Source organism: Moschus berezovskii, chromosome 12 (assembly GCF_049115385.1).
Source record: "Moschus berezovskii isolate FMDL1 chromosome 12, NW_MosBer_1.0, whole genome shotgun sequence".
In the NCBI taxonomy this organism is placed as follows: Eukaryota; Metazoa; Chordata; class Mammalia; order Artiodactyla; family Moschidae; genus Moschus; species Moschus berezovskii.
Window position 1 is genome coordinate 64865484 of NC_142471.1, and position 25673 is coordinate 64891156.

Genomic DNA, 25673 nt, shown 5'->3' on the forward strand with positions numbered 1-25673 from the left:
TCTCGGGGTTCAGGCTCTGCTCCTGGGGTCTGGTGTGCGTGACCTTGCACGACACAGTTCCAGAGGTGCTTTTTCACAGATGCTACCAAGTGTGGGATGCCCCCAGAGTCCTATAGCACAGCGCTTCCCCTTCTCTCCTGTTCCAGAAGAACATCCCTCCCTCTCCCCCACAACCACCTTTTTATAGACAATTTTCTAATGTGCCTCCCTCCAGCTGAGCTCTCTCCAGCTGCCAGCCAGGGTAGCTGCTCAATAAATATTTGCTGATTGATTGATCTACCAATTCCCATTATTCTCAGTCTCTCTCTCTCCCATTCAAGCTTGCTCCAGCCAAGATGACAAGCAAATTCCTGAGCCATCTCTCTCCCCCATCCCCACCCCATACTTCTTCACTCCTTAATTTGGCACAAGAGGATGGCACAAGAGGTTTGGCCACGCCAGGCTCCTCCTTCCCACTTCTACCCCCTTGCTTTTCCTGTACCAGAAAGAAAGTGTATATTGCTTCTGCCTTTATAACAGTGTCTCAAATATATATATATGTTTCCCCTTTTGCATCCAGGAGAAGCCCTGGGCACCAGTTCCTTGTTACTGTAGTCATTCTCCTCCCTAGTCCAAAACACGGCTGATGAAAGATTCTTTCCTGCCTGTTATTATAATGGTGTTATTTCTTCAATGGATGCTTTCTTTCCCCCAAGAGAACCACACAATTTCTCAATCAGTTTTCTAGCTTTCCTCTTATCCCTTGCAGCATTTCCCTCCAATTAATCAGACAGTACATATTTCTTGAGCTCCAACGATGTGCAAGGTCCTGGGTTATAAATGTACTTCAGACAAAGTCTTTGTCCTTAGGTTGCTTATAGTCTGGCTTTAAGGAAGCTGACAAGCTACTGTATAGCACCGGGAACTATACTCAATATCTTGTAATAACCTGTAAAGAGAAAAGAATCTAAAAAATATATATATGGATGTATAGATGAATCGCTTTGCTGTATCCTGAAACCAACACATTGTAAATCAACTACACTTAAATAAAAAATAAAACTAAAAACAACAACAACAAAGGAAGCCATTAGCACAAAACCACCTGGGAGAAACAGCTGAATTGGAGACAGCACAGTGTGCTCTGTCACTGCCCTCTTTTCAGCCTTCTTTGCTTTCTTTTATTTCTTCCCCAGTGGTCCCAGGGATGGGGGAGACTGGTGGGCTTCCGTCTATGGGGTCACACAGAGTTGGATACGACTGAAGTGACTTAGCAGCAGCAGCAACGGTCCCATGAGAGCCCTCTCTCACCTAACTGGTCACTTTATCCCTTTGGAACCATTTTCTTCGGGGAAGTTGATTAAGAGCCACCTGGGGCTAGCAGGTGGGTGAGGCAAGGAAGGCGTCCAGGTTCTCCTGGGGGAATCAGACGTGTCAGCAATTACAGGTCTGATTAAGAGTGGGTACAGGGTTTCCCGGGTACACAGAAGAAGGGCTCCTAACCCAGAGGAAGGGCACGTGGCCAAAGAAAGTTCGGAAGAGGTTTTCTAAGAGGAGTCTTGGCCAGGTGAGGTGGAGGGGAAAGAACCTTCCAGGCAGAGATGAGACAAAGAGTGATGTATGTCGTATGTTGGGAAGCTGCGGACAGTTTGTTCAATGTTCCCAGAATGTAAGACGCAAGGTGTGGCGTGTTGGGGGAGGAAACTGGAGCTGTTCCAGTTTCCAGTTCCATAAAGACTTTTCTGCCTCTTCATTTCTGGTTCTCTGGGTCTCTCGCCTGCTACCTGAATGATGTTGTAAAGCAGTGCAACTCAGACTTCAGTTTTGCGTAGGGATCATGTGGGGATCTTGTGAAAATGCAGATTTTGATTCGGCTACCTGAGTCTTGTTACTCAAAACGGTCCCTGGGCCAACAGCATCAGTGTCACCTGGAAGCATGTTAGAAATACGGACTCTCAGGCTCCAGCCCAGACCTGCCAAATCAGAATCTGCATTTTCACAAGATCCCCATATGATCCCTATGCAAAACTGAAGTCTGAGTTGCACTGCGTTACAACATCATTTATGGCTAGGGAGCACTTGGAAAGATTCTTGCCCATCCCAGGAGTTTGGTGTACGTGTGTGGAATGACTGGATGAAGAGTGAATGGATGGGGCCAAAGGGGAAAGTGCGCCTTTACCGTGATGCTGCCTGACCCTACCAGCTGTTAGCAAGCTCATCGACAAATGGGTAATTAAGCCCAAATAAACTGAAATGCACTCTGCTAGAAATCAGGATATTTATAAAATGCGGTTATACCTAGTTCCTTACACCAGTGTATTGGGTTGACAAAACAGAAAAATTGTAGATGTGTTACGGTTATAGAAGACAGCAGAAAGTCACATGTGAACTTGACCACGGTAACTGTGGATCAGGGAGCTGATTCCAGGGGAAGGAAGATGTTTCTGCAGCTTTGGGTCCAGGGAAGTGGGACCCACCCTTTAGTCTACCTCAGAATCAGCTGGCAGCAGGCGGGGGGCAGGGGGGATGGTGGTTGTGAAAGCAACCTAGATGCTGGGTCCTATCCCCAGAGTTTCTGGTTCCGGGGGTCTGGAGGGAGCCGTCAAATTTGCATTTCTAACAAGTTCCCAGGTAAAGCTGGTGCAGCTGTTTCTGGAACCACACCCTGAAAACCACTGGTGAGGGCTGTCAGCCTGGATCCTAGTCCAAGCTCTGCCCCTAACTGGCTCTACGTCCTTGGGCAGGTTCCTCACCCACTTTGGCTGCACCTCCGCACGTGTTACATGGGAATCGTAGCCCCCCCACCCCCCCCGCCGCTTCCTGGCAGGGTCGTTGAGAAGATGAAATGAGACGACGCTTGTGAAAGGACTTTGAAAAGATAAAAATGCTATATAAACATGAGGCATAATCATTATCGATCAGGGAACGCTTCTTGTAAGAGATCGGCTTTGGGCTGGATCCAGAAAGGTGGATGAGTGATGAGGCAGCTGAAGACGAAGGGCAGTGGTGCTCCAGGTTAGGGGCAGAGAACGGATGAGGGCTGCGAGGCGAGAGGCAGAGAACAGCATCCTGTGGGGGCTGAGACTTTCACCTGGTGCAAAGCTCCCAAGCTTAGCAGACATCAGAGTCACCTTTGGGCCTAGTTGAAACCCAGGCTGCTGGGCCCCACCCCCAGTGGCTCTGATGGGTAGGTCTGGAGGGTGGGGCCTGAGAATCTGCATTTCTAACAACGCTGATGCTGCTGGTCCAGAGATCACCAATCAGGTATACTAACAGGCCCCAGCTAGGGGCTGTGGGGCTGAGGGAGGAGTAGGTCAAAGCCTGTAATGGAACCTGTGGTTAGAAATGCATATTTGGTACAGGTTTACCCAAAGGCAGGGTAGCAGGGAAGTAAAAAGGTGTCTGATTATTTTCAGCTAGGCAGGACTCAATTTCTGGCTTTGCCTGTCACTTGCTATATGGTAACTAAGTGCTAGAAGCCTTAGTTTCCCTATCTGTGAAATGGGGATAATGACAGCATTTACCTCATTGGTTTATTTGAAAATTCAGTAAGATGGTGAATGGAAATCACTTAGCACAGAGCTTGGCACAGGGCTAGTTTAATAAGCACAATAGCTATTATTATTAGTGTTCTGTTCTGTTAATATTATATTCTTGTTTTTATGATTGCTCTTGTGTTTTCCGGAGAAGGCAATGGCAACCCACTCCAGTACTCTTGCCTGGAGAATCCCAGGGACGGGAGAGGCTGGTAGGCTCCAGTCCATGGGATCGCTAGGAGTCGGAGACGACTGAGCGACTCCATTTTCACTTTTCACTTTCTTGCATTGGAGAAAGAAATGGCAACCCACTCCAGTGTTCTTGCCTAGAGAATCCTGTAGACAGAGGAGTCTGGTGGGTTGCCATCTAGGGGGTCGCACAGAGTCGGACACAATTGAAGCGACTTAGCAGCAGCAGCTTGTGTTTTCCTGCACCACACTGCATACCTGTCTCTCAGCTTCCACACTGGCCTTGACCTCTCCACAGTTCTCAGGCCTCGGGGGTTGCCAAGGTGGTGGCTGAACACAGACAGTAGCCCCTCTTCTGGTGGCAGACAGACCGTGGGGTTCGTGTTCTAGTTCCCTGAGGCTGGGTCTGAGTAGGGAGTGAGCGAGCCGCTAAGTGCCTGCCCACTGTGCTTCATGCCAAAGTGTCTTTTTTTTTCCTCTTTTTTCTTTTTGCACTTCACATGGTGCCTCTGTCCTGTGGTTAAGTGCGTGGGTGTGTAGGTGACCTTGTTAGGACAGAGTGCGTCTCTCTGTGATTAACCTTCAGACCCTCCTACGGGGGCTGAGAAGGTTCCCGCCTTAGCTGGGTGTGGGGCGCCCTGGTCCTGAAGGGGCTAAGGAGACTGGAAGCCAGGAGGAGACGGAAGAGGCCTCTCAGAGGCCAGGCCTGGCACCCCTCCCCGCACCCCAGATCCTCCCTACTCCTGGGGCTCTCATGGAGCCTCCTCCCCATTTCCTCCCACCAGGCAGGAGTCCAGGTGGCACAGATTCAGGTCAGGGCTAAATGTGGCTTCACAGCCCAGCTTGGCTGCTCTTCCCAGCACCAGCTTGTTAAGAAATAAATATTTATACCTGGCACCTGCCTTTTCCCAAGGCCTGGAGGCCCCTGCTGTGAAGATTCACTCTGAATCCCCAATCCCCTTGGTGCCATCTCAAATCCCGAACGAGTTGGCCTCCTCGCCCCAGCTCCCACAGTGGGGGCCAGAGACGCTCCCCTGGAAGCTGGGCAGCAGCTGGGTCCCTGATTTAGTGATGATGTTTTGTAAAAGCCAAGGAGGGGCGGCAGGGGAGCAGGTGACAGGAGGGATAAATCACCGCCACGCCACGCTCTGGCTGGGTTGGCTGGGATGCCCGGGCGGGGCCCCTCACAGGACGGATGGCTGCAGCTGCTTCTTCCCTCCTCACTTGGCCTTTCTCCCCGACACTTTGAGTTGAGCACCTGTGTGCCGGGTGGACCAGCAGGGCAGGAAAGTATCGATGGTGCTTTGGATTCACTAAAGTACTTGTGCATTCAGGCAGCCCTCCACTCACCCGCTCAGGAGCCCCTTTGCTATGCCTTCATTTGTTCCATAAATATTTATGGGGGAGGGGGCCTGATGGCTCCATGCCTGGCACATAGTTGGCACTTCATAAATGAGTTGAGTTGAATGAACACAAGGTTAAGAGCTGACAGATTCTGATTCATGTCTGAGCCACACCACCAATCCATTTTGGGTCCTCAGGCAGGTCCCTGCTCCACGCTGGGGCTCAGTGCCCTCCTCTGTCCAGTAGACACAATGATGACAGCCCCTGGGTGCTGGGAGGGCCTCGGGGAGAAAGGATGTGAAAGCATGTTAGCATCTACTAGGTGCAAGGCCCCGGGAGTGGCCTTGAGCTCTGCCCTGGGGAGCCGTGCTCTGCCTGGGGACGTCTGCTGGGGCTTCCTCCTGGCCATCATGCTGCTGTGTGCCCCCCTTCTCCCCAGGCCCCCAAGTACCCCTGGACTCACCTTCCTGTCCACGCAGGCCACAGAGCGCCCGGCAAAGAGGCTGGCCACGCCACGGGCCACGTTGACCTCGTCACTCAGGATGTCTTCCCAGCGGTTATTGCGGAACTTGAACAACTTGTCTGTGTACGTGGCCACCCCTGGAGACAGGAGGGAAGAGAGAGCTGGTGGTCGGTGGGGTGCCTGCCCCAGGTGTTGGGGCCACAGGTGGATGGGTCACCTGCTGCACGGTGAACGCTGCTCACAGCCCTCAGGCAGTGGTGACCCCTCTCCTGGGGACACCCAGTTATTCTCAACTGAGAGAAGACACTGAAGCTTATGAAGACGGCCAGCCCAGGCCCCAGGAACTTCGGAAGAAGTGTGACCGCTAGTGTGTGTCAGAGCTGATCTTCGATAGCAGCATCTCACGGTCTGCGCCACACTTCTGCGGCACCAGGAGGGACATCCTGGGGTCGCCAGTATTTCACATCCAGACTCGACCAAGAATGTCTCTTTCTCCAGGAGCTGCTCCCTGCATGCTCTGTTGAATCACAGGGCCTGATGTGGGTCTCAGAAGAAATGGTCCCGGTCAGTGGGTGGCTCTTGAAGTCCAGATGGAGGGCGGGGCTGGGAGCTGAGCTCTGACAGGGGTATCACCGACAGCCCGAGGAACCTGGATGGCAGTGGGGTCAGCACTCATGGGGCAAGGGTTAGTGGAGAGGCAACAGGCTCAGACTGAGGGGAGCGGGTGATGCGGCAGCTAAAATTTGGGGTTTTGAGTAACCTGGCCTGAGTCTCAGGCTCGGTTCTACAGAGACTCTTCCAGGTTTTAGTTGTTGACTGTGGGCAATTTGAGCCTCAGTTTCCTTATTTGGAAATGGGGATAACAATAATAACTACATTCCACTTTAATTCGAGAGATAAACGAGATAACTCAGGCTAGAGGCTGAGCACAGCTCCCCCCAGAGTTGGGGGTGGTCCTCAACAGAAATGACTATTCTGGTTTCATAGACAGGAGACCCTCTGAGGTGCTTCAGGGACTTCAGCCCTGCACTACAGGGGTGTGTTGAGAGTGTCTGAGTGTGTGAGAGAGTGTGTGAAAGTGTGTAGGAATAAGCAGGAGTGAGTGGGTGTATGAGAATAAGAGTGAGTAAAAATGAGTGAGTGTAAGTGTGAGGTTGAATGAGTGTGTGAATGAGCGTGACAGAGAGGGGGTGAGTGCCTGAATATGGGCATGTTCCGCTGAGGGCTGTTTATGGAAGGGTCCTCAGGGGGCTCTGACTGGGGGGAACAAAGGCTGCCCTCTGAGTGGCCTCACATGGGGCCTTCCTAAGACCACGGGGACCCACAGGGGAAGGTGCATTCTCTGTAGGGCCTGGATTTGACCTCAGGGACACTCGCCAGACTCTGGGGAGCTGGCCGGGGACAGAGCCATGCCACCTGGCCTGACCCTCCTGGGCGTGCAGAGACCGGTTTCCATGAAGGGGTAGGCCCTTCCCGAGTGGAATGGGAGGCAGATCCAGGAGTCCTGCAGGTGTCAGTGGGTGGTGGGGGAGACCTGGACTGGGGAGCCGAAGCCAGGGTTTGCCGGAGCTGCTGTGGCTGGTGGGGGAGTGCCCACTGGGATTTCCAAGGGTCTGCACAGAGCTGCTGTGGCTGGGGGTGGGTGCTCACTGGGGCTCCTGGGGGTCTGCCAGAGCTGCTGTGGTTGGGGGTGGTGCCCACTGGGATTTCCAAGGGTCTGCATAGAGCTGCTGTGGCTGGGGGTGGGTGCTCACTGGGGCTCCTGGGGAGCCTGATTAGGACAGAAGCGCAGGTGTGGACTCTGCCTGAGCCCAAGTCCAGCTTTGACTCCCATTTGTCTGAGCCAGTTCTTTATCCTCTTAGGGCCTTGATTTCCTCATCTGAGAGTTGGGGGTAACAGCTGGCCTCCCCACTCCCAGCAAGGCTGCGGGAACTGCAGGGGAAACTGCGGCCTCTGGCTGCTCTGTGCCACCTGGGTCTCTGGGCCCTTGTCACAATCCCCGAGGATCAGATATGTTTAGAAACTTATTTTCCCTTTCACATTTCAGAAAGGTAACACAATGCACACCCTGTTTATTACATAACACCCCCAGCAGGAACTGGGGCAGCACCCTGTAATTAAACACATTAATATTTCTGCAGTGAAATATATGAATATCACACCAAGTGGGATAAATAAAGCCCATAAATAGCTCACATCAGCTCAGGACAGGTTTTGCTATCAATTCACTTTCCCACAAACTTAAAAAAAGCACTTGAGGCTTTCAGATCCTTCTGGGTTTCAGGACTGCGGGAGAGGAGCTGTGGACTGCCATACTCATGGCTGTTCCCCAGGCAAGTGGCAGCCTTGTCATCGCCTTCTAATGCCTGGGGGGCCTCCGAGGACGGTTCTGCAGCTTCCGGATGCCCAGCCTTCACAATAGCGAGCGACCCTTGCCCTTCTCTGTCAAACCGTGGCCTCTTTAGACTACACCTCAGCTTGTCTAGTTCCCCCTGAAATTTGACCAAGATTAAACTCAACCAAAGCTTGGGCTGGGTGAGAAAGCAGCTCCGGCAGTGGGGGCTCTGCAGACCTCTGATGGGCACCTCTGCATACAGTGGGAAAATTTTCTCAAACCTCTGAGTCCCTGCCTTAGCGAGGAAAGAGGGAAAACAGGAGCCCAGGGTGACTCGATCCCCCTCTATTTGCCTAATTACCCCTGATTCTTCCTGCTAACATTTCCCAAAGTGTGCTTAGTGGAACCTGGTCTCTGTGAGCGGCCTGGAGAAAAGATTTCATGATTATCTGAGCTCAGGAAAGACTGCACCTTTCATCCCCTACTTGGAGGTTCTCAATGGACATTAGTCTATCAAAACTTTGAAAAGTCTCGCAGTATACTACAGGCTTAATTTCACGTAAGCCAGCCTTTCCCAAACATACTCAGCCATGGCACCCCTTTTTGCAGCTCACCTCTTAGCATCCTGCAGAACTCGCACTGTTCTGTGCAAATTGCTGCCCTGGGGTGTTGCCATCGGGCCAGATGCTGGGCTTTGGGGCCAGAGGTGTTAGGGCGACATGTACTGTTAGCCTCTTCCCTCGTTCCAGTCTCCTGGCTTCTGAGCTGACCAGGGACGCCCCGAAGAATAAACTAATTAAGGTAAAATGTGCAACAGTGATGCAGAGCCTTGTAGATCATAAATGGGAACGGCAAAATCAATGGCAGGCCTTCTGCAGGCAGAGGCCTGGAGGCCTGGGCGACAGGAGGGATGGGAGCCTGTGATTTAGGAAGAGCAAACGCTCTGGCAGCTGCAACCTGGGTAATTAGGTGTGTCAGGAAGACAGATAAACAGCAAGCTGTGCGGGTCGATGGCACTGGCAATAAACACCCAGCACTGGCCCCTGGCCCATGTCAGTGCGTAATCCCACCTTCTGGCTCCTTGTAGCTGCACTCTGCCCTAGGGTCCCTCACTGAGTCAGGGGCAGCAGCTCAGGAAGGAGAGGGCAGAGGGCCTCTCCTGGGTCCTGAGGGCAGATTCCTAGAAAGCAGAGGCCTGGGAGAAACAGAGGGCATTCAAGGGCAGGGTAGGGGGCTCTGGAGGTCACATCCCCTGTGAGGCACAATCCTACCCAGAATCTGGCATGTTGGCACTAAGGGAGCTTTGAGGGCCTCAGTGTGTGTATGCTAAGTCACTTCAGTTGTGTCTGATTCTTTGGGACCCCATGGACTGTAGCCTGCCAGGCTCCTCCATCCATGGGGATTCTCCAGGCAAGAATACTGGAGTGGATTGCCATGCCCTCCTCCAGGGGTCTTCCCAACCCAGGGATCGAAGCCGGTCTCTCATGTCTTTTACATCGGAAGGCGGGTTCTTTACCACTAGCATCACCTGGGAAGCCAGCCCAATGGAAAGGGCAGTTGCTGCCAGGTGGCAAGATACTGGGAAGGCCCACTGGAGGAGACTCAGGGTCCCACCACTCCCTGCCCGTGCTGGAGAGGCCCCAGGGAAGAAGGAGTCTCGGTCCCTGACTCAGGGCACTTATAGTTCATTAGAGGACAGGAGGGTTACAAAAAGGAGATGCCATGGGACTGTAGTAAAAATAAAACTGCTTAACATTCCTATGGTGATTTCTATATGCCGTGAGCTTCACATATATTCACTCACTAACACTTGCCACAAGCCTACAAGGTAAGTACTATTTTCAAGACCAATTTACAGATGAAGGACCTGAAGCACCAGAGGCAAGGGGACTTGCCCACGATCCCACAGCTAGCAGAGCCCCACAGAGATGATAGGATAGTACATCCCGGAGATGCTGTGAAGTCAGTCACAGTGATCGGGGAGGGCTTCATGTCAGAGGAGGCACCTGAACCGGGCCGTGAAGCATCAGAGGAACAATAGGCGTTGAACAATAGGAGCAACTCCAGTGTGCAGAGCGCCTAGTATAGCCAGGCTCTGCATGAAGCACTTTTTTTTTTTTTTTTACAATCATCATCTTGCCTGAATCTCACACTGCCTTGAGAGGTGGTGTAGCCCCATTTTACAGATAGAAAAATTGAGGGGTGGAGAGGTTAATTCCCCAAGAGCCAGTGTGTAGTGCAGACAGATTCAAATCCAGGTCTTTCTGACTCCAAAGCCTGCACTTCTGAGCACCGCACCCACGGCTCGTCAGGTAGAGAGAAGGAGGGAGGGTGCTAAGCGCAGGAAGGGAAACAGACAAAGGCATAGAGGGGACACTGAGTATGCCTAGAGGGGAGGGTTTGTGCAGGGGCAGGAGGAGAAGCAAGGCAGGCCAGGAGAGAGCCACTAATCCAGCACCGGGGCTGAAGGGGGCACGGGTGGTTTCTGATCTGGGGAAGACGATGTTTCTGGAAGATTCACCTGGCAGTGGAGTGAGGTGTGGGCTCACAAGGGAGATAGTGAAGTGGGGAGGTCACTTCTGTAGTAGCTCAGGCATGGGAGGTAACAGGGGAAGTGGGGAGAAGTGCTGGGTTCCAGAGGCTAGGGCGGGAGGGCGTGGCCAGGTGCGGCGGGTCAGAGCAAGTCCACGGTGTGGGGGAGTGAGGGAAGTGGGGCATCAGGCCAGCTGGGGTGGGAGCAGGAGCTTGGCATTTTCCGGGATCATAAGGTGGCCAAGAAGGCATGCCCAAGAACTCGCTGGCTGTGACAGATGGCAGTTTGCAGGGAAGGGAGGCTGGAGCTGCAGTAAAAGGGAAAGCCCAGGGCCACAGACTCAGTCCCAGGAAGGGGGCACATTTGGGCGTGGAAGGGAGAAGAAGAGGCAGAAGTGGAGGAGTCACCAGACAAATAGAAAACAGAGAGGTTCCTCATCGAGGGCACTGGTGTCAATCGAGCAAACGGTCTTCAATGCACCAACTTGTCACTTGCACACCCAACTCTACCCAGAAGTCATCTTAGAGCCACTGGGAGGGTGAGTTTGGGCAACAAAGGGCTCTTCCTAAGGACTGTTAGCTCGAGTGCCTCCTCCCTCAGGAGCTTCCTCCACCCCCGGGAGATGACCTGACTTGAGTCTGATAATGGTGGCAAAGAGAAGGGTGGGCCAGTGCATATGATAGGGCTGGGGCTCAGCCTCCAGCTACATTCTTAAGGCAAAGAGATTACTGCCAAGCAGCAGGGTCAGGAGCTAGCCAGCAACATTTGGGGCCTGGGTTGAACTTGGGCAAGTCATGAATTTGTCTTTTTCTTGTGTATAAAATGGGTTAATGAGAATGACCACCTATTTATCAGGTTGTTGTGAGGATTAAACTAGATAATGTAAATAAAGTACTTAGAACAACACCTGGCTCATGATAAATTCAAAAAACAATAAAAACACTGCCATCACCATCACCACCACTATTTTCCTCCTCCTCCTCACCACCACCATCATGATCACCACCATCATCAATCAGGTAATTACAGGGCATGATCACTGCAAATCCTCAACAAGCCACACCCCAGAAGACAACTGTGACATTAAGTATAAAATGCTTTATAAGACTTAGTGGAAAACCAGCAAAGAAGTGATGGCCTTAGGGAAAAAAAGAACTGGCTCTGGCAAAGGGCATTTTAAAAAAGAAAGAATCCAGGCTTCCTTGTGTCCCACCGCATGGCACCCCCACCCCCCAATATAATTTCAGACCTCAGTCTTTCTTCCTTCCTCCATTCCAGGGAGAAGAGGGAAATCCAAAGAACTTCTGCCGAGTGCTTTATTCACGTTAGCTCAGTTGGTCCTTTCCATAGTCACATAAGGAAGATAGACTCTTTGAGAGAGAAATTGGGGCTTAGGGGCTTAAGCCATTTACCTAAGATTGTTAAGTGGCAATGCTGAGCCTCAAATTGTGGTCTGACTGCAAAGCACCCCCCAACCCCACATATTAAAAAGTTGGGTGGACTATGTAAAAAAGTATGGAGGTTCCTTAAAAAACTAAAAATACAGCAACCTACATCAGTCCTACTCGTGGGCATATATCCAGAGAAAATCATAATTTGAAAGGATGCCTGCACTCCGATGTTCATTGCAGCACTGTTTACAGTAGACAGAACTTGGAAGCAATCTGAATGTCCATCGACAGAGGAGTGGATAAAGAAGATATAGTACATATATACAGTGGAATATTAGTCATAAAAAGAAATGAAATAAAGCCATTTGCAGTGGCTTGAGTGAAACTAGAGATTGTCATACAAAGTGAAGTAAGTCAGAAAGAGAAAGACAAATGTCATGTAGTATCGATTATACATGGAATCTGTAAAAATTGTACAGATGAACTTATTTGCAAAGCAGAACAGAGTCACAGATGTAGAAAAAAATCTACTGTTTTCAAGAGGGGAGGAAGGGGTGGAATGGGAGATTGGTGGGATGAATTGGGAGATTGAGATCGACATATATGCACTGCTATATATAAAATAGATGACGAACAAGAACCTGCTGTATAGCCCAGGGGACTCTACTCAATGCTCTGTAGTGACCTAAATGGGAAAGAAATTTAAAAAGAGTGGATATATGTAACTGATGCACTTTGCTGTACAGTAGAAACTAAAAGTAAATAAATAGCTGGGTAGGAGCCAGTGGAGGGCTGTCCCAGTCCCTGAGGAACCTCTTTTTGTGTTAGGACTGAGGAAATAGGCATCAGGGCTCTATACACTATTTTTTTTTTTTTACTTTTTAAAAATTACTTATATGTTTAATTATCTGGCTGCATGAGGTCTTAGGTTCAGCTTGATGGATCTTTGTTGTGTCATGTGGGATCTAGTTCCCTGACCAGGGATCAAACCTGGGCCCCCTGCATTGGGGGCGTGGAGTCTTGGCCACTGGACCACCAGAAAAGTCCCAGGGCTCATACTCATTATGGTGCTACTTTGACAGCCTTATTCCATTCTTGCTTCTTCTGGCCACATGGGAATGAGGCATGTGGTGGGGGGCAGGGGGCCTGAGCAGTTCATGAGTTCATTTCCCCAAATGGTGTCATGCTGAATGAGCTGAAAATCTGCACCTTATGTCCAAGGGAAATATGGCTGGGAATCAGGAGACTCTAGGATCCATTTTAGGTCCTATAAACTATTATTTATTGTTAGTTTCTGCTGTACAGTAAAGTGCATCAGTTATACATATTCACTCTTTTTGAATTTCCTTCTCATTTATGTCACCATAGAGCATTGAGTAGAGTTCCCTGGGAGTACCTGATGGTTCAGCAGCAAAGAATCTGCCTGCAATATAGGAGACCTGGGTTCGACCCCTAGGTCAGAAAGATCCCCTGGAGAAGGGAATGGCAACCCACTCAGTATTCTTGTCTACAGAATTGCATGGACAGAGGAGCCTGGCAGGTTATAGTCCACAGGTTCGCAAAAAGTCAGACATGACTGAGCGAGTAATGCTTTCACTTTTTCAGAGGATCCTAGGAAAAGAGAGTGGAGCCTCAGGACAGTGCATCTCAGGCTTTTCCAGGCACAAGAAGTCCTGGCTATCCTGGTAAAATGTAGATTCTGGTCTAGTAGGTCTGTGATGGGGCCTGAGATCCTGCAAATTCATGAGCTTCCAGCTCTTGCCAGTGCTGCTCAGTGGCAAAACATGCTTTGAGAAGCAAGGTGCAGAGCATCCTCAGATACCGTGGGAACAGGGCCTGGGTGAAGAGCTGTGGATAATGGGTGTGCTCTCCATGCAGACGGCTCATCTACTGTGGAGGCAAAAGAGGCTGAAAGTGCAAGGCGCCCCTGATTCCTTTTCTTCTCTCTGGCACAGTGACTGATGCCTCTTCTCTGAGAGGTTACAAAAGCCCCACTGAAGGCCTAAATATAATACGGAGCTCAGAAGCCATCAGAGAAAAGAGTGATAAATCCAAGCTCATAAAAACAAAAACATTCCGCATTGCAAACCCCACCATGAACAAAGACAAAAGAAAAATGACAAACAAGAAGAAACTATATGCAACTTGTGTTACAGACAGAGGCTTGGTTTCCCTAATTTATACAGAGGTGTTACAAATCAATATGAAGAAGGCCGATAATCAATAGAAAAAAATGGGCAAAGGCTCTGAGCAGACAAGAGACCCAAATATATAAAAATATGTTCAGCCTCACTCATTTAAAAAAAATGAAAATTAAAACTACGTTTAGATGCCAATTTTTCCCCCTATCAGATTAGCAAATATTTTTTAAAATGATGACATGAGTTGGTGAGAGTATCGGTACGGGAGATGCTCACTGGCATGCGGGCTGACGGGAGTGTAATTAGGACTGACCCTTTGAAGGACGATTTGGCTGTGCCTATCAAAACTGCCCCTGTATACTCCTATGATGCAGCAATTGCATTTCTATGAACTTACCTTACAGACACACCTGCAGCTGTGGAGGATGGCATGCAGTACAAGCTTATTCATTTGGTGGTTTGCAAGCAATTGAAATAGTCCTCAATAGAGGGCCAATTCAGGGAATGGCAAATCTATATAATAGAGTACTATACAGCCATAAAAAGAAAGAGAAAGCTGTCTGTGTGTGGCTGTGACATAATGTCCAAAATCAGTTGTTAAATAAAAAAGTAAGGGGCAGTACTATGCGTAGTACTATTTGTGCAGAAGTGGAGGGAGGTGTCTGTAGACTGAAGACGGCAGATGGTCAGTGGCCATTCTGCTGAAACGAATGAATGAAATGAACTGTGGGGCTCACAGTCCACACTGGCCCACCTACTACCACACTCCTGTTACCCCAGGCATGTCACATGGGCAGGCGAGCTCAGGGCCAAGCTGAACAACAGCTTGGGTAGTCAGTGCAGGACCCTGGGGGGATGGGCTCTGACCAGGAGCTCCTGGGTTCCTGGGTTGTGGATGGGGTGCTGGGGTGCCAGTGTGCCAGTGAGCATCTCCCGTACCGATACTCTCACCAACTCATGTCATCATTTTAAAAAATCCTACCTGATTTTTTCAGAGTGGTGTTGCCTGAAACACTGGCTTCAGTGTTGCCTGAAACTGTAGTACTTTTCCAGGTCAGTTAAGCCATCGGCTGCTTAGCTTGCTCAGGCCTCTTGGGATTGTGGTCAGTCCTTCTCTGCTCCCTCCCTCTTACCTACTTTCCAATTATTAACCCTTGAGCTGTGTGCACTTGACACCCTCGTTTGTGTGGTGCCTTATTTACATGATGATCCTTTCTTCTCTCTGCTCCTAGAGTCTCTTCCTTGAAGCACCTGGGAGGGAGGCCCATGGCACACCTTTGTCCAGGACATTTTTAAAGTCTCTGCCTTTCTTCAGGCCACAGAATTATAACAGCAGTTGCTTAGAGAGCATGGATTAAATCCTAGACACCATAATAAGTGATTTTCATTCATTAATTCAGCTGTTCAGTCAGATATATGTATTACGTTTACTAAGTGGCATAAGTATTTCTTTGGTCATGGAGATACAGCAGAAAACAAGACAAAGTCTCTGTCCCCATGGCGCTTAGCAGAAGAGTAGAAAGATGAACAACAAACATACAGCATACTCTCAGACAGTAGTGAGTGCTCCAAAGAGAAATAAAGCAAGTTAACAGCATAAGGAGTGACAGGGAAGACACATCTGAGAAGGGGCCTGAATGAAGGGAAGGACTGAGTCCTGAGAACAATGGTGGGAAAAGCATTCCAGGTGGAGGGAACAGCAAGTGCAAAGGCCTCAGGTGGGAATGAGGCGAGCAAGAGGAAGAGGGAGGAGAAGGAGTCAGAAAGGCAAGCTGGTTCACATCTGGAGGGGTGTGTAGGTGATGGTAAGACTTTGGATACAGTCTATGGAGAAGGAGTTAAACTCATGAAGTTGATACAATTTTGCCTGTTATGCAGGTGAAGGGGTTGAGACAGAGAAATGTCGAGCACCCTGGGTGCTCAAGGTGACTCCGGAAGTGAGGGGCAGATCCCAGGTTTGTACAGGCTGACTCCTATAGGACACTGCCAGGATGCAGGGTCCCAGCCCTCTTCCAGGGACTCCAGTGCTGACTCCCAAAGGCTGGCTGAGGGAGAGGGAGGGGCCCCCGTTCCCCAGGCCCCTCCAATGCTTGGGCACAGGCTGAGGGAGCCCCAGTCATAAGCCATGGGCAGGTGTGGGCTGGCTGGGGCTCCTGGAGAGGATCTCAGGTTCCTCATGGTGGGCAGGGTGGCAGTGGCTGAGCCTCATGCCAGCTGGACCCAGGGAAGTGCTGACCTGGCACAAAGGTTCTGGCTCCACAACCCGCCCACTGTCAATGAATCAATTGAATTACTCAACTGAAAAATTAACTCAGACCCACAGAAGGCCACTGGGAGGTACATGCCTGGACTAAGGCTGCAGGGCACTGTCACCCTCACCCCAGCTCTGGGGAACAAGCTCCAACCTCTCCCAGGCGAACCTTCTGGGGGCTCCATATGTCTGCCTCTCCCCATATTTCCTCTGTTGGAGAACCTTCTCACAGGCCTAATGGCGTGTGCCTTGTCTGTGCTTCCTGGGTTTATTTCTTAAGTTTTAATTGTGCTCTTAGGATGTTCAAGTTCTGGCTGGGCCAGAATGGGGCACAAAATGGCCAACACAGACACTTTGCCCTCGAGGAACTTAAGAGCCCACAGGGCCAGGAGAGGAGGGCCAGGTTTCTAGAGAAATACAGGATTGCACTGGGGAGGGAGGGAAGGGTTTTTGTCAGTTCATTCACCGGGGCATCATCAGTGCCTAGAACAGTGCTTGGCATATGGTGGGTGCTCAGTAAGTACGTATCCAGTGAATGAATACATGAGGGAGTGAATGGGGGTGATGATTACGCTGAGCATGGAACCAACACGACTCTAGGGTATTGCTGTCAACCTTGACTGCACGGGGGAATCACCCGGAGAGCTTTCCAGTCTTCCGACTGGACTGACCAGGATGCTCCCTGGGAACGGGGAGTGTTAAAGCTCCTCAGGGATGTCTCACGTGTAGCCTGGGCTGAGCACCGTGACTCCTGGATTCCTACGAAACGCTCTAAGAGTGTGGGAGGGCTGCCGCTTCAGAGACACCCGACAGGTCCCAGCCCAGGTGCTCTGTGTTCAGTGACTGGGAAGAGTCTGTCCCCTTCCTCTGGCATCGTGCCCGCCAAGCCAGTGTTAAACACCCCCTTCCACAGTCCTCCCCACTTCGGCTTCCCTCCAGCCAGGGACTCACCCCTTCCACAGCATCCCTTGCTGCTGCTCCCCTCCTGACCTTGCCCCACATTAAAGAGTTGATCAGCCCATCAATTAATTGTGTCCTAATCCAATCTTGGCTTGGTTGGAGAGAGGGCAGTAAATCCAGCTGGGTAATCATGCCTTGATATTTGTGTAGGGATAATTACTATCTCTCAGGCCTCACTTGGTGGCAAGATGAGATGAAAACCCATAAAACACCACTCGGGGCTGTGGCTCATTGTTTCTTGGCTGCACAAGGCTGGCTGTCAGCCAGTCAGCTCTGCCTGCCCCTGCCCCTCCCTCTGGCACCAGCCCCAACCCCATCCCCTCCCATTCAGGCAACTGGCAGGGCTCAACAGCAAGGGCAGTCTGGGGCTGGATCCTGGCTTGGACTCAGACACCAGTAGAGGCAACAGTATAGGCCAGGGTAAAGCCACTGTGTGTGTGTGTGTGTGTGTGTGTGTGTGTGTAAGCAGGGAGGGTGGTCCCCAAAATCAGGTGACCACCCGACTCCAGGAGGTTGGGAGGGTGCAGGACAGTGAATGCACAAGTCTGAACTGCACAGTGTGGTCCAGAGCAACCCAAGAGGCTGCCACCATCTGGAAGAGTCTAGGGCATGTCCAACCTGGCCCCATAGGGACATGAGATCCTGCATCCTTCAGGAGGAAGCTGTGGCCTGGGACTTCCCTGAAGATGTATGGTCCCATGGGAGCAGACTTCTGTCTGCAGCCCAAAGAATACAGCCTCCCAACTCATGGAATACTGAGCGCCAACTGTGAGCCTGGCTCTCTACTAGGTCCCGAGGGCCTCGGATTGAGTAAGGCCATAGAGTGTGCTGATTAAAAGGATGGATCTGTAGTCAAATACTTGGGTTTGAATCCTGGGGTGTGTAAGTTGTGTGCTTTGGGCAAGTCATGTGACCTCTTTGTGCCTCAGTTTCCTCAACTATAAAGTGGGTCATACCAGGACCTACATACTAGAGCTGTTGTGAGACTTAAATGAGATGACTCTGGGAGATAGTGAAGGACAGGAAAGCCTGGCGTGCTGCAGCCCACGGGGTTTCAAAGAGTCAGACATGACTGAGCAACTGAACAACAGCAAGACGAAGCACTCAGACCCTGGCACCGAGCAGGTGCTACTAAAACATTAGTTACTATCATCATTGTTACTATTACGTAGCTCTCTGGGCATCAATTTCCCTCAGCCATTCCTTGGGACGTAGGACCTCACTACTCAAAGTGTGGTCCCTGGACCAGCAGCAGCAGTATCGTCTGAGAGTTTGTTAGCAAGGCAGGCTCTCGGGCCCCAGTCAGGCCTGCTGAGGCAGAATCTGCATTTACACAAGAGCCCAAGTGACATGGGGTGGTGCTCTGGGCTAGGATGGGTCCCAGGTCTGTCTTCCTCCAAGTTGTATCCCCAGCCCCGAGGGTCTCCTATCTGGCAGGGAGCAGGTGCTCGGCAGGAATGTGGGGTGAAAGAATGAGCTCACCTGAAGGCTTTGGGGGCCATGAAGGATTTCCGAGCATTTTAGAAAGGCCCCCTGAAAGTACCGTGGAGGGCTATGCCAGGGGGTGGGGGTCATCTGCAGGTGATGGGTGTGAGAAGTCCTGAATGGCTGAGTCACACAGGAGCGGGCGGAGAAGGGAGGACGGGTTACTTAGGAGGATGGGGGGGCCGCTGAGACTGGAGGGCGAACAGGACATAACGTCTGAGGGAGAGGGACTGGTCTTCTGCTCAAGGCCTCTATTGTCAGGCCCAGGGGCTGGGAGGTGAGAAAAAGCTTCCTGCATAAGGGAAGAGAGGGCCTCCTGGGGGTGTCGCTGTTGGGTCATTGCTGGGACAAACCGAGGTCCTGGAGGTGGCAGGGCCTGGGCCTGGGGAAGCCGGTGACTGTAACCTGGTGATAGGAGGAATAGGGAGTAGGGAAGGCCCAAGGCCCGTAGCCTTTACCTGAGAAGGCGTTATTGGTGTTGAGGAAGTAGATCTCCTCGCGGCCGTCCCCATCGATGTCACAGGCTGTGACCCCGATGGCGTTGCCCTGCCGGTCACGCAGCGCGTAGTACGGGGAGCTGCGCTCGTCCACCGCGATGTTCACCAGCCGCTTCTGGGTCCGGTCGTACTTCAGAACCAGGTTGGGGCCGTTGTACCTGGAGGAAGGGAGGGAAATGTTGGGGAGGAGTGGCTGGGCCCACCTGGTTCCACCTGACCAGAGCAGTGGGCTCAGAGCCCTCCTGGACAAGCCAGTGTGGGGACATATCAGTCCCAGAACATTCCTGGGGAACTTTTGGCAGCCTTGTCTGGGGGTCTCCAGGTATCTGACGAGCGTCCCTGAATCAGAGGTGGACTTAAGCAAAGTGAGAGTCAACAGGGCCCACGTGGGATGCAATATGGGGAGCAGGGTGGCGGAGGGGAGTGGGCAGCCAGTGATGAGCCCTTATCATAGGCTTTGCTGAAGAAAACAAAAAGCAACGTGACATTTATTTTACCCGTTTCAACATAAAAGTCACTTTCATATTTATGATCTCATTAAGTTTAACAACAAATGGGCTTCCCTCATAGCTCAATTGGTAAAGAATCCACCAGCAGTGCAAGAGACCCTGGTTCGATTCCTAAGGTCGGGAAGATCCCCTGGAGCAGGGATAGGCTACCCACTCCAGTATTCTTGGACTTCTCTTGTGGCTCAGTTGGTAAAGAATCTGCCTGCAGTGCTGGAGACCTGGGTTTGATCCTCTGGGATGGGAATATCCCTTGGAGAAGGAAAGGCTACCCACTCCAGTATTCTGGCCTGGAGAATTTCATGAAGTCTTAGTCCATGGGGTCACAAAGAGTCAGACATGACTGAGAGAACTTTACTTTCACTTTAAGTTAAACAATAATCAAGTGAGGTAGGCATGCTGCTGCTGCTGCTGCTAAGTCGCTTCAGTCGTGTCCGACCCTGTGTGACCCCATAGACGGCAGCCCACCAGGCTCCTCTGTCCCTGGGATTCTCCAGGCAAGAACACTGGAGTGTGTTGCCATTTCCTTCTCCAATGCATGAAAATGAAAAGTGAAAGTGAAGTTGCTCAGTCATGTCCGACTCTCAGCGACCCCAAGAACTGATGCCTACCAGACTCCTCCATCCATGGGATTTTCCAGGCAAGAGTACTGGAGGGGGTTGCCATTGCCTTCTGCAGAGGTAGGCATGGGTGGCTGCATTATTAACCTATTTTGCAGATGAGGCAACTGATGAACTTTAGCAGTGTAACTGAGGCTCAGAGAGGTTGAAGGCCCTTCCCAAGGTAACATAGCTAGTGTCAGGTACTGGGACTTGAACCCAGGCTCTCTCTGCTGTCCCAAGGACTCTAAGGTAAATGAGCCCTAGAAATGCAGAAGGCTTTGTCCTTGAGGTTTGGAATGAATCTTTAAAATGGTAGCATTATGAATGCATCTAAAGTCATCAGGTGGATCTTTTTTTTTTTCTGAGGAACAAAGCAAAAGATTAAATTGCTCCTCAGTCCTCATCTCTCTCTTGTCTGACTCTCCTGTAGCCACACTGGCCTCCCTGCTGTACGCTCTTACCTCAAGGACTCGCACTTGCTATTCCCTCTGCCCAGGACGCTTTTCCTTGAGATCCACATGGCTGTCTCCCTCCTTCACATCCTTCAGACTTTCACTCAGTTGTCCCTTCTTGATGAGGCCCTCCTTCCCACATTCCTGAAATCACCATCAGCCAGGATCCCTTACCCTTCAGCCTCCTTCTCCTCCCCGTGGTTTTCACCACTAGCTGATCATTTTCTATTTTCCTCTTTATCTCTTCTTTCTCTGTTCCCGCTGGAATGTCAGCTCCATGAGGGCAGAACGTTTTGTCTCCTTTGTTCCGCAAGGCCTGGCACTGTGCCTGGTACCCAGTAGGTGCTCAATAAATCCTTCTTGACTGAGTGGATCCTCAGAGCCCAATAGCTGAGTCAGAAGGGCTTAGGTGTCCCGTGGTTGATTTCTTCCCGTCGCCTTTCCACCTGGAGAAAGTGGTGTGACCAAGGTCACCCCCAGGCAGCACCTCCAGGAATGTCTGAGGACTCCTCCATCCTCCTGGAACACCTGCCAGGCTCTCCAACCCCCATCCATTAGTCCCCGGGCTCCTGCTTTTGTTTTAGCCCAAGCGTGTGCATCCTGAGCAGAGTTCGGCTGCCAGCCACTGGACGTCCCCTGCGGAGCTCACTGCGGGGAGGGAGGAAAGAACTCTCCAAGGTCTTTGAGAGAAATTACTTCTTGCTTTCCTGAAACACATCCAATTTGGCCCTCTCCTTCGTCATCAAGACACAGAGCCAGTGAAGTTTAGGGGGTGCTGAATGACTGGCCAGGCGCCTTCTGGCATCCATAGTGTGCGAAAGGGGAGCTGAGCTCACTGGGGGCTGAGTCAGCACCCGGTGATGGAAGGTCGTGCCTTAGACGCCTTGACAAAGAGTGTCTGAGGGCTGCATGTCGGGGTGTTGTATGACCTATGGGACGTGTCTAGGCAGCAGAGACGGAACACTTGAGTTCCCGCCCTGTCAGCAGCTGGCTCAAGCCCTCAAGGACAGCAAGTGCCTTCCGGGTGCTAAACGCTAGTCCTCAAAGCCTTCAGGTCTTCTGTTTACCACCATTACTGCTCCTCATGATACAGTATAGTTCTGGGACCCTAGGCCTGGCTACAAGCACTTTTCCAGGCATTGCTTCACCTGAACCCTGGTAATCCCAGGAAGATAGTGAAGAAGGCGATTTTCTAGAAAAGGAAACAGAGGGTCAGAGAGGCAAGTAAGCTGTCCAAGGCTGCACAGCTTGTACATGGCAGCATAAGGCTTCTAAAATGACTGTCTTCAGGTCCAGTCCTGTGCTTTTCCCCCACTGCCTGTGATGCCAACACTCTTTGTCCGTTTTTTCTCGTGACCTCTCCTAAAGTAGCAACATGGGAAAATGTCCAAGAACTTGCCATAAAGTGGAGATAATAACCCTACACTTTACAGTTTATAAAACACTTTCTCATCCTTGATTTCATTTGCTTCTCTGCAGGTCCTGACTCTTTCAGAGGTTAGTTTTGGGGCCTTAGGCTGGTCAGTTCCCCTCTCTAGGTTGAGTTTCTCTTCTGCAAAACGAGAGTTGGACTAAATCACAGGGTCACACAATGTGTGGCCACACGTAGGGGTGGGCCTCAGGCCCTCTTTGCTTAGTTTCATCCAGAGTCACTTCTATGCGGATGCATTTTATTTTGGGGGCTTCCCCGATAGCTCAGAGGTAAAGAATCTGCCTGCCATGCAGCAGGAGAGGCAGGAGACATGAATCCAATCCCTGGGTCGGGACGATCCCCTGGAGGAGGAAATGCCAACCCACTTCAGTATTCTTGCTCGGAAAACATCCCAGTCCATGGGGTCATAAAGAGTTGAACATGACTAAGTCACTAAACACACATGCATTCATTTTATTTTATGCATCACATTCCATAAAATGCAGTTTAAACAAGGGATTCCAGAGCCAACATTTAAAAGGCACTGGACTAAAAGCTGTGTGAGAGCCCTTCTTGGTCTGTTGCTCTTAAAATAGGGCCTTGAGTCTAACTCACCTCAGGGGACAGACAGAGTGGGCTGGGCCCCACCCTCCAGGCTATGGTTGAGGAACTACCATAGAAAGTCCAGCCCTGACACCCCTCCTTCGCACCCCCTGTCCCTTGGGTCTTCTGGAAGGTCTCTACCACCCCCAGGAGCCACTTCCCAGTGTGGGAGAAGTCATGGCCTCCACACCTTTCACCCTGAATGTGGGCTGGTGGGTGGTCACACAAGCTCCCATAGTGGTGGCGCTGGGGTAGCAGCTGACCCTGGATCATCTCTCCTTTGAACCACTTGGGGGTGCTAGTCCCAGTACTCTCTAAGGGGTAGAGGGGTGGAGGTGCCAGGCTGGCTCAGGGTACCACAGAGTCTTCCCCAATCCGACAAGGCAGCCTGGGATGAAACCTGACACTTTGGCCCCTGTGTCCACCACTACCCCTAGGGGTTACAGACACAAAACCAAACCAATGGCTCCTACACAGGGGGTCCCAGCAACCCGGGGAGAAGGCTGGGGGTGGGCCATGGAGTTGCCACTCCTTCCTTCCACCAGGGCTTCCCTTGGCTGGCTCTGCTGCCCTGATACCAGAGCTGCTCATAGTCTCCCCCCAGGACAGCCAGCCTCATCCCCTCCCACTCTGCTCCACGGAGCTGACACTCTAGTTGGTTCCTTACCACCCGGCCTTTCAGGTGGGGGTTGTTCTCCCCGCCCTCCCCTCCTCCTAGGAAGCCTGCCCCAGCTGCCTGGCCTAGATGTGATCTTCTCTTGTTTGGACACCCACAGCATTTTGCACCTCACTTATTCCCTCGAGGCAGAATTGTTTGTGTTCCAACATCGCTTCCCCTCATTAAAACACATGCTTCTTGAGCCCAGGAAGAATGTGTGTGCATCTCTGCATTTGCTGCGCCTAGAGCCATGCAATGGCAAGCCACTCCAGTACTCTTGCCTAGAAAATCACATGGACAGAGGAGCCTGGTGGGCTGCAGTCCATGGGGTCACTACTAGTCGGACGCGACTGAGTGACTTCACTTTCACTTTTTACTTTCATACATTGGAGAAGGAAATGGCAACCCACTCCAGTGTTCTTGCCTGGAGAATCCCAGGGACGGGGGAGCCTGGTGGGCTGCCGTCTATGGGGTCGCACAGAGTCGGACACGACTGAAGTGACTTAGCAGCAGCAGAGCCATGCTTGGCAGAGAGAAGGTGCCCAGCAAGTGTCTGAATGACTGGGTGAGCGAATACAGGAAAAGCATTAAGACGGGCACTCACAGAGCAGTCACCGTGTGCCAAACATCCTTCCAAGTACTCTATAACCCCTACTTCATATCATCCTCGTGACAGTCCTAGGATTTTACAGATCTAGAGACGGGGGTGTGAGAGGTTAGTCACGGTCCCTCTGGGGTGTCAGTTCCCACAACAGGGGTGGGGAGATGGATGTGAGGTACATGGGGTTTCACGTTTCCTTTAACACCTGCCTGAGCTTGTTGGGCACTTCTAGAAACTCAGGAGGCTTTGAAGCTCAATTGAACAGGCTTAGGAAGTGGGACAGGATTCCCTGTTCTTGAAAAGCAGCTTTATAATATCAAAGGCTAGGCCAGCAGGTACAAGTGATTGGCTTGGTGGAGATTTAAAAATCTGCTTGCGAGACACCAGTGGGGCATGACCCATTCTTGTGTGTGTGCTGGCCAAGTTTCGTGCCAGTCCACTGCCGTGGACAGGGAGGGGCCTGGGGGTCAGGCCAAGAAGAGAGCCTGGGCGTGGGGTCCTGGGCTTGCCACTTCCTGGCTCTGACCTTGCACTTGTCACTCAGTTCCTCTAAGCTTCAGCTTCTTCATCTACAAGTCTGTGAAGATAAGCCAGTGTAACACTTGGTAAACTGTGAAGAGTTACACAATTGTAAGTTCTCATCATTATTTAAAAAAAAGCCAAGGCACCATCTCTCACCCTCCAGAGTGATCACTTTGAGTTTCCAAACACACAATAATGTTTCCCATCCCCAAACATCCCACCCGTGATCTCTCACCTGCTGAGACATTTCTTTATTCTCCTTTGTCACTAAACTCAAATAGTTGTCTTCACAAGCGGTCTCCATTTTCTCGCCGCCCATTTACCTTACCCCAATCCACATTCCGGGCTTCCCAGGTGGTGCTGGTGGTAAAGAACCCACCTGCCAATGCAGGAGATGCCTGAGACAGGGGTTCGATCCCTGTGTCGGGAAGATCCCCTGGAGGAGGGCATGGCAACCAACTCCAGTATTCTTGCCTAGAAAATCCCATTGACAGAGGACCCTGGCGGGCTACAGTCCATAGGGTCACACAGAGTTGGACATAACTGAAGCAACTTAGCACATGCGCCATCCACATTCCACCTCAACTCCAGTCATGTTTATATGACTCATCTAACTCCAGTCAAATTTATATCTCAACTTGTTATGGCCGTTGGTGGCTTTCATGAGGCCACAAACAGGATGCCTTTTCACTCCCTTCTCGTGGGGACGCTCAGCAGTACCTGGCACAGTGGCCTGCGCTCTCGGCCACTTGCCTTTTAAAAATACTCTGCTCTCTTGGCTCTGAGGATGCCATCCTCCTCCGGCTTTCCTTCTTTCTCTCTGGTTTCTCCCCTTTTTCCTCTTTATAGGTGCTTCCTCCTTTCTCTGCCTCTTAATGTCGGAGTCCCCAGGTCTGGTCCACGGCTCCTTTCTCCTCTCTCTGTCCCCTTGTACCAGGGCTTACTATCCATTCCCATGACTGACAACTCCCAAATTTATATCTCCAACCCAAATCCCCAGTCCAAGCTCAGACTCATATATCCGACTGCCTAACTGACATCTTCCCCTGCACGCACCACAGTCATCTCCGACAGAATGCGTCCAAAATGGAACTATTGATCGCTCCTCCCCCCTCCTCCCTGCAATGGGCCTCCAAGTACCAAAGCCAGAAGCCTGGTGTCAGCCTTGGTTCTCCCACCCTCTTGTCTCCACGTCGGATTCATCAGTCAATCC

The 25673-nt window shown here is 51.2% G+C and overlaps 1 protein-coding gene across 2 annotated transcripts in view; it reads right to left on the reverse strand.

Moving 5' to 3' along the window:
- CRTAC1 (cartilage acidic protein 1) overlaps window positions 1-25673 on the reverse strand; it is a 151636-nt gene that overhangs the window by 37567 nt on the left and 88396 nt on the right. For both annotated transcript variants that reach the window (XM_055424924.2, XM_055424922.2), the window contains exons 3-4: window positions 19067-19263; window positions 5512-5648 (exon numbers count right to left, since the gene is read on the reverse strand). In XM_055424924.2, the coding sequence (XP_055280899.1) occupies window positions 5512-5648; window positions 19067-19263 (334 nt within the window). The remainder of the gene's footprint in view (window positions 1-5511; window positions 5649-19066; window positions 19264-25673) is intronic.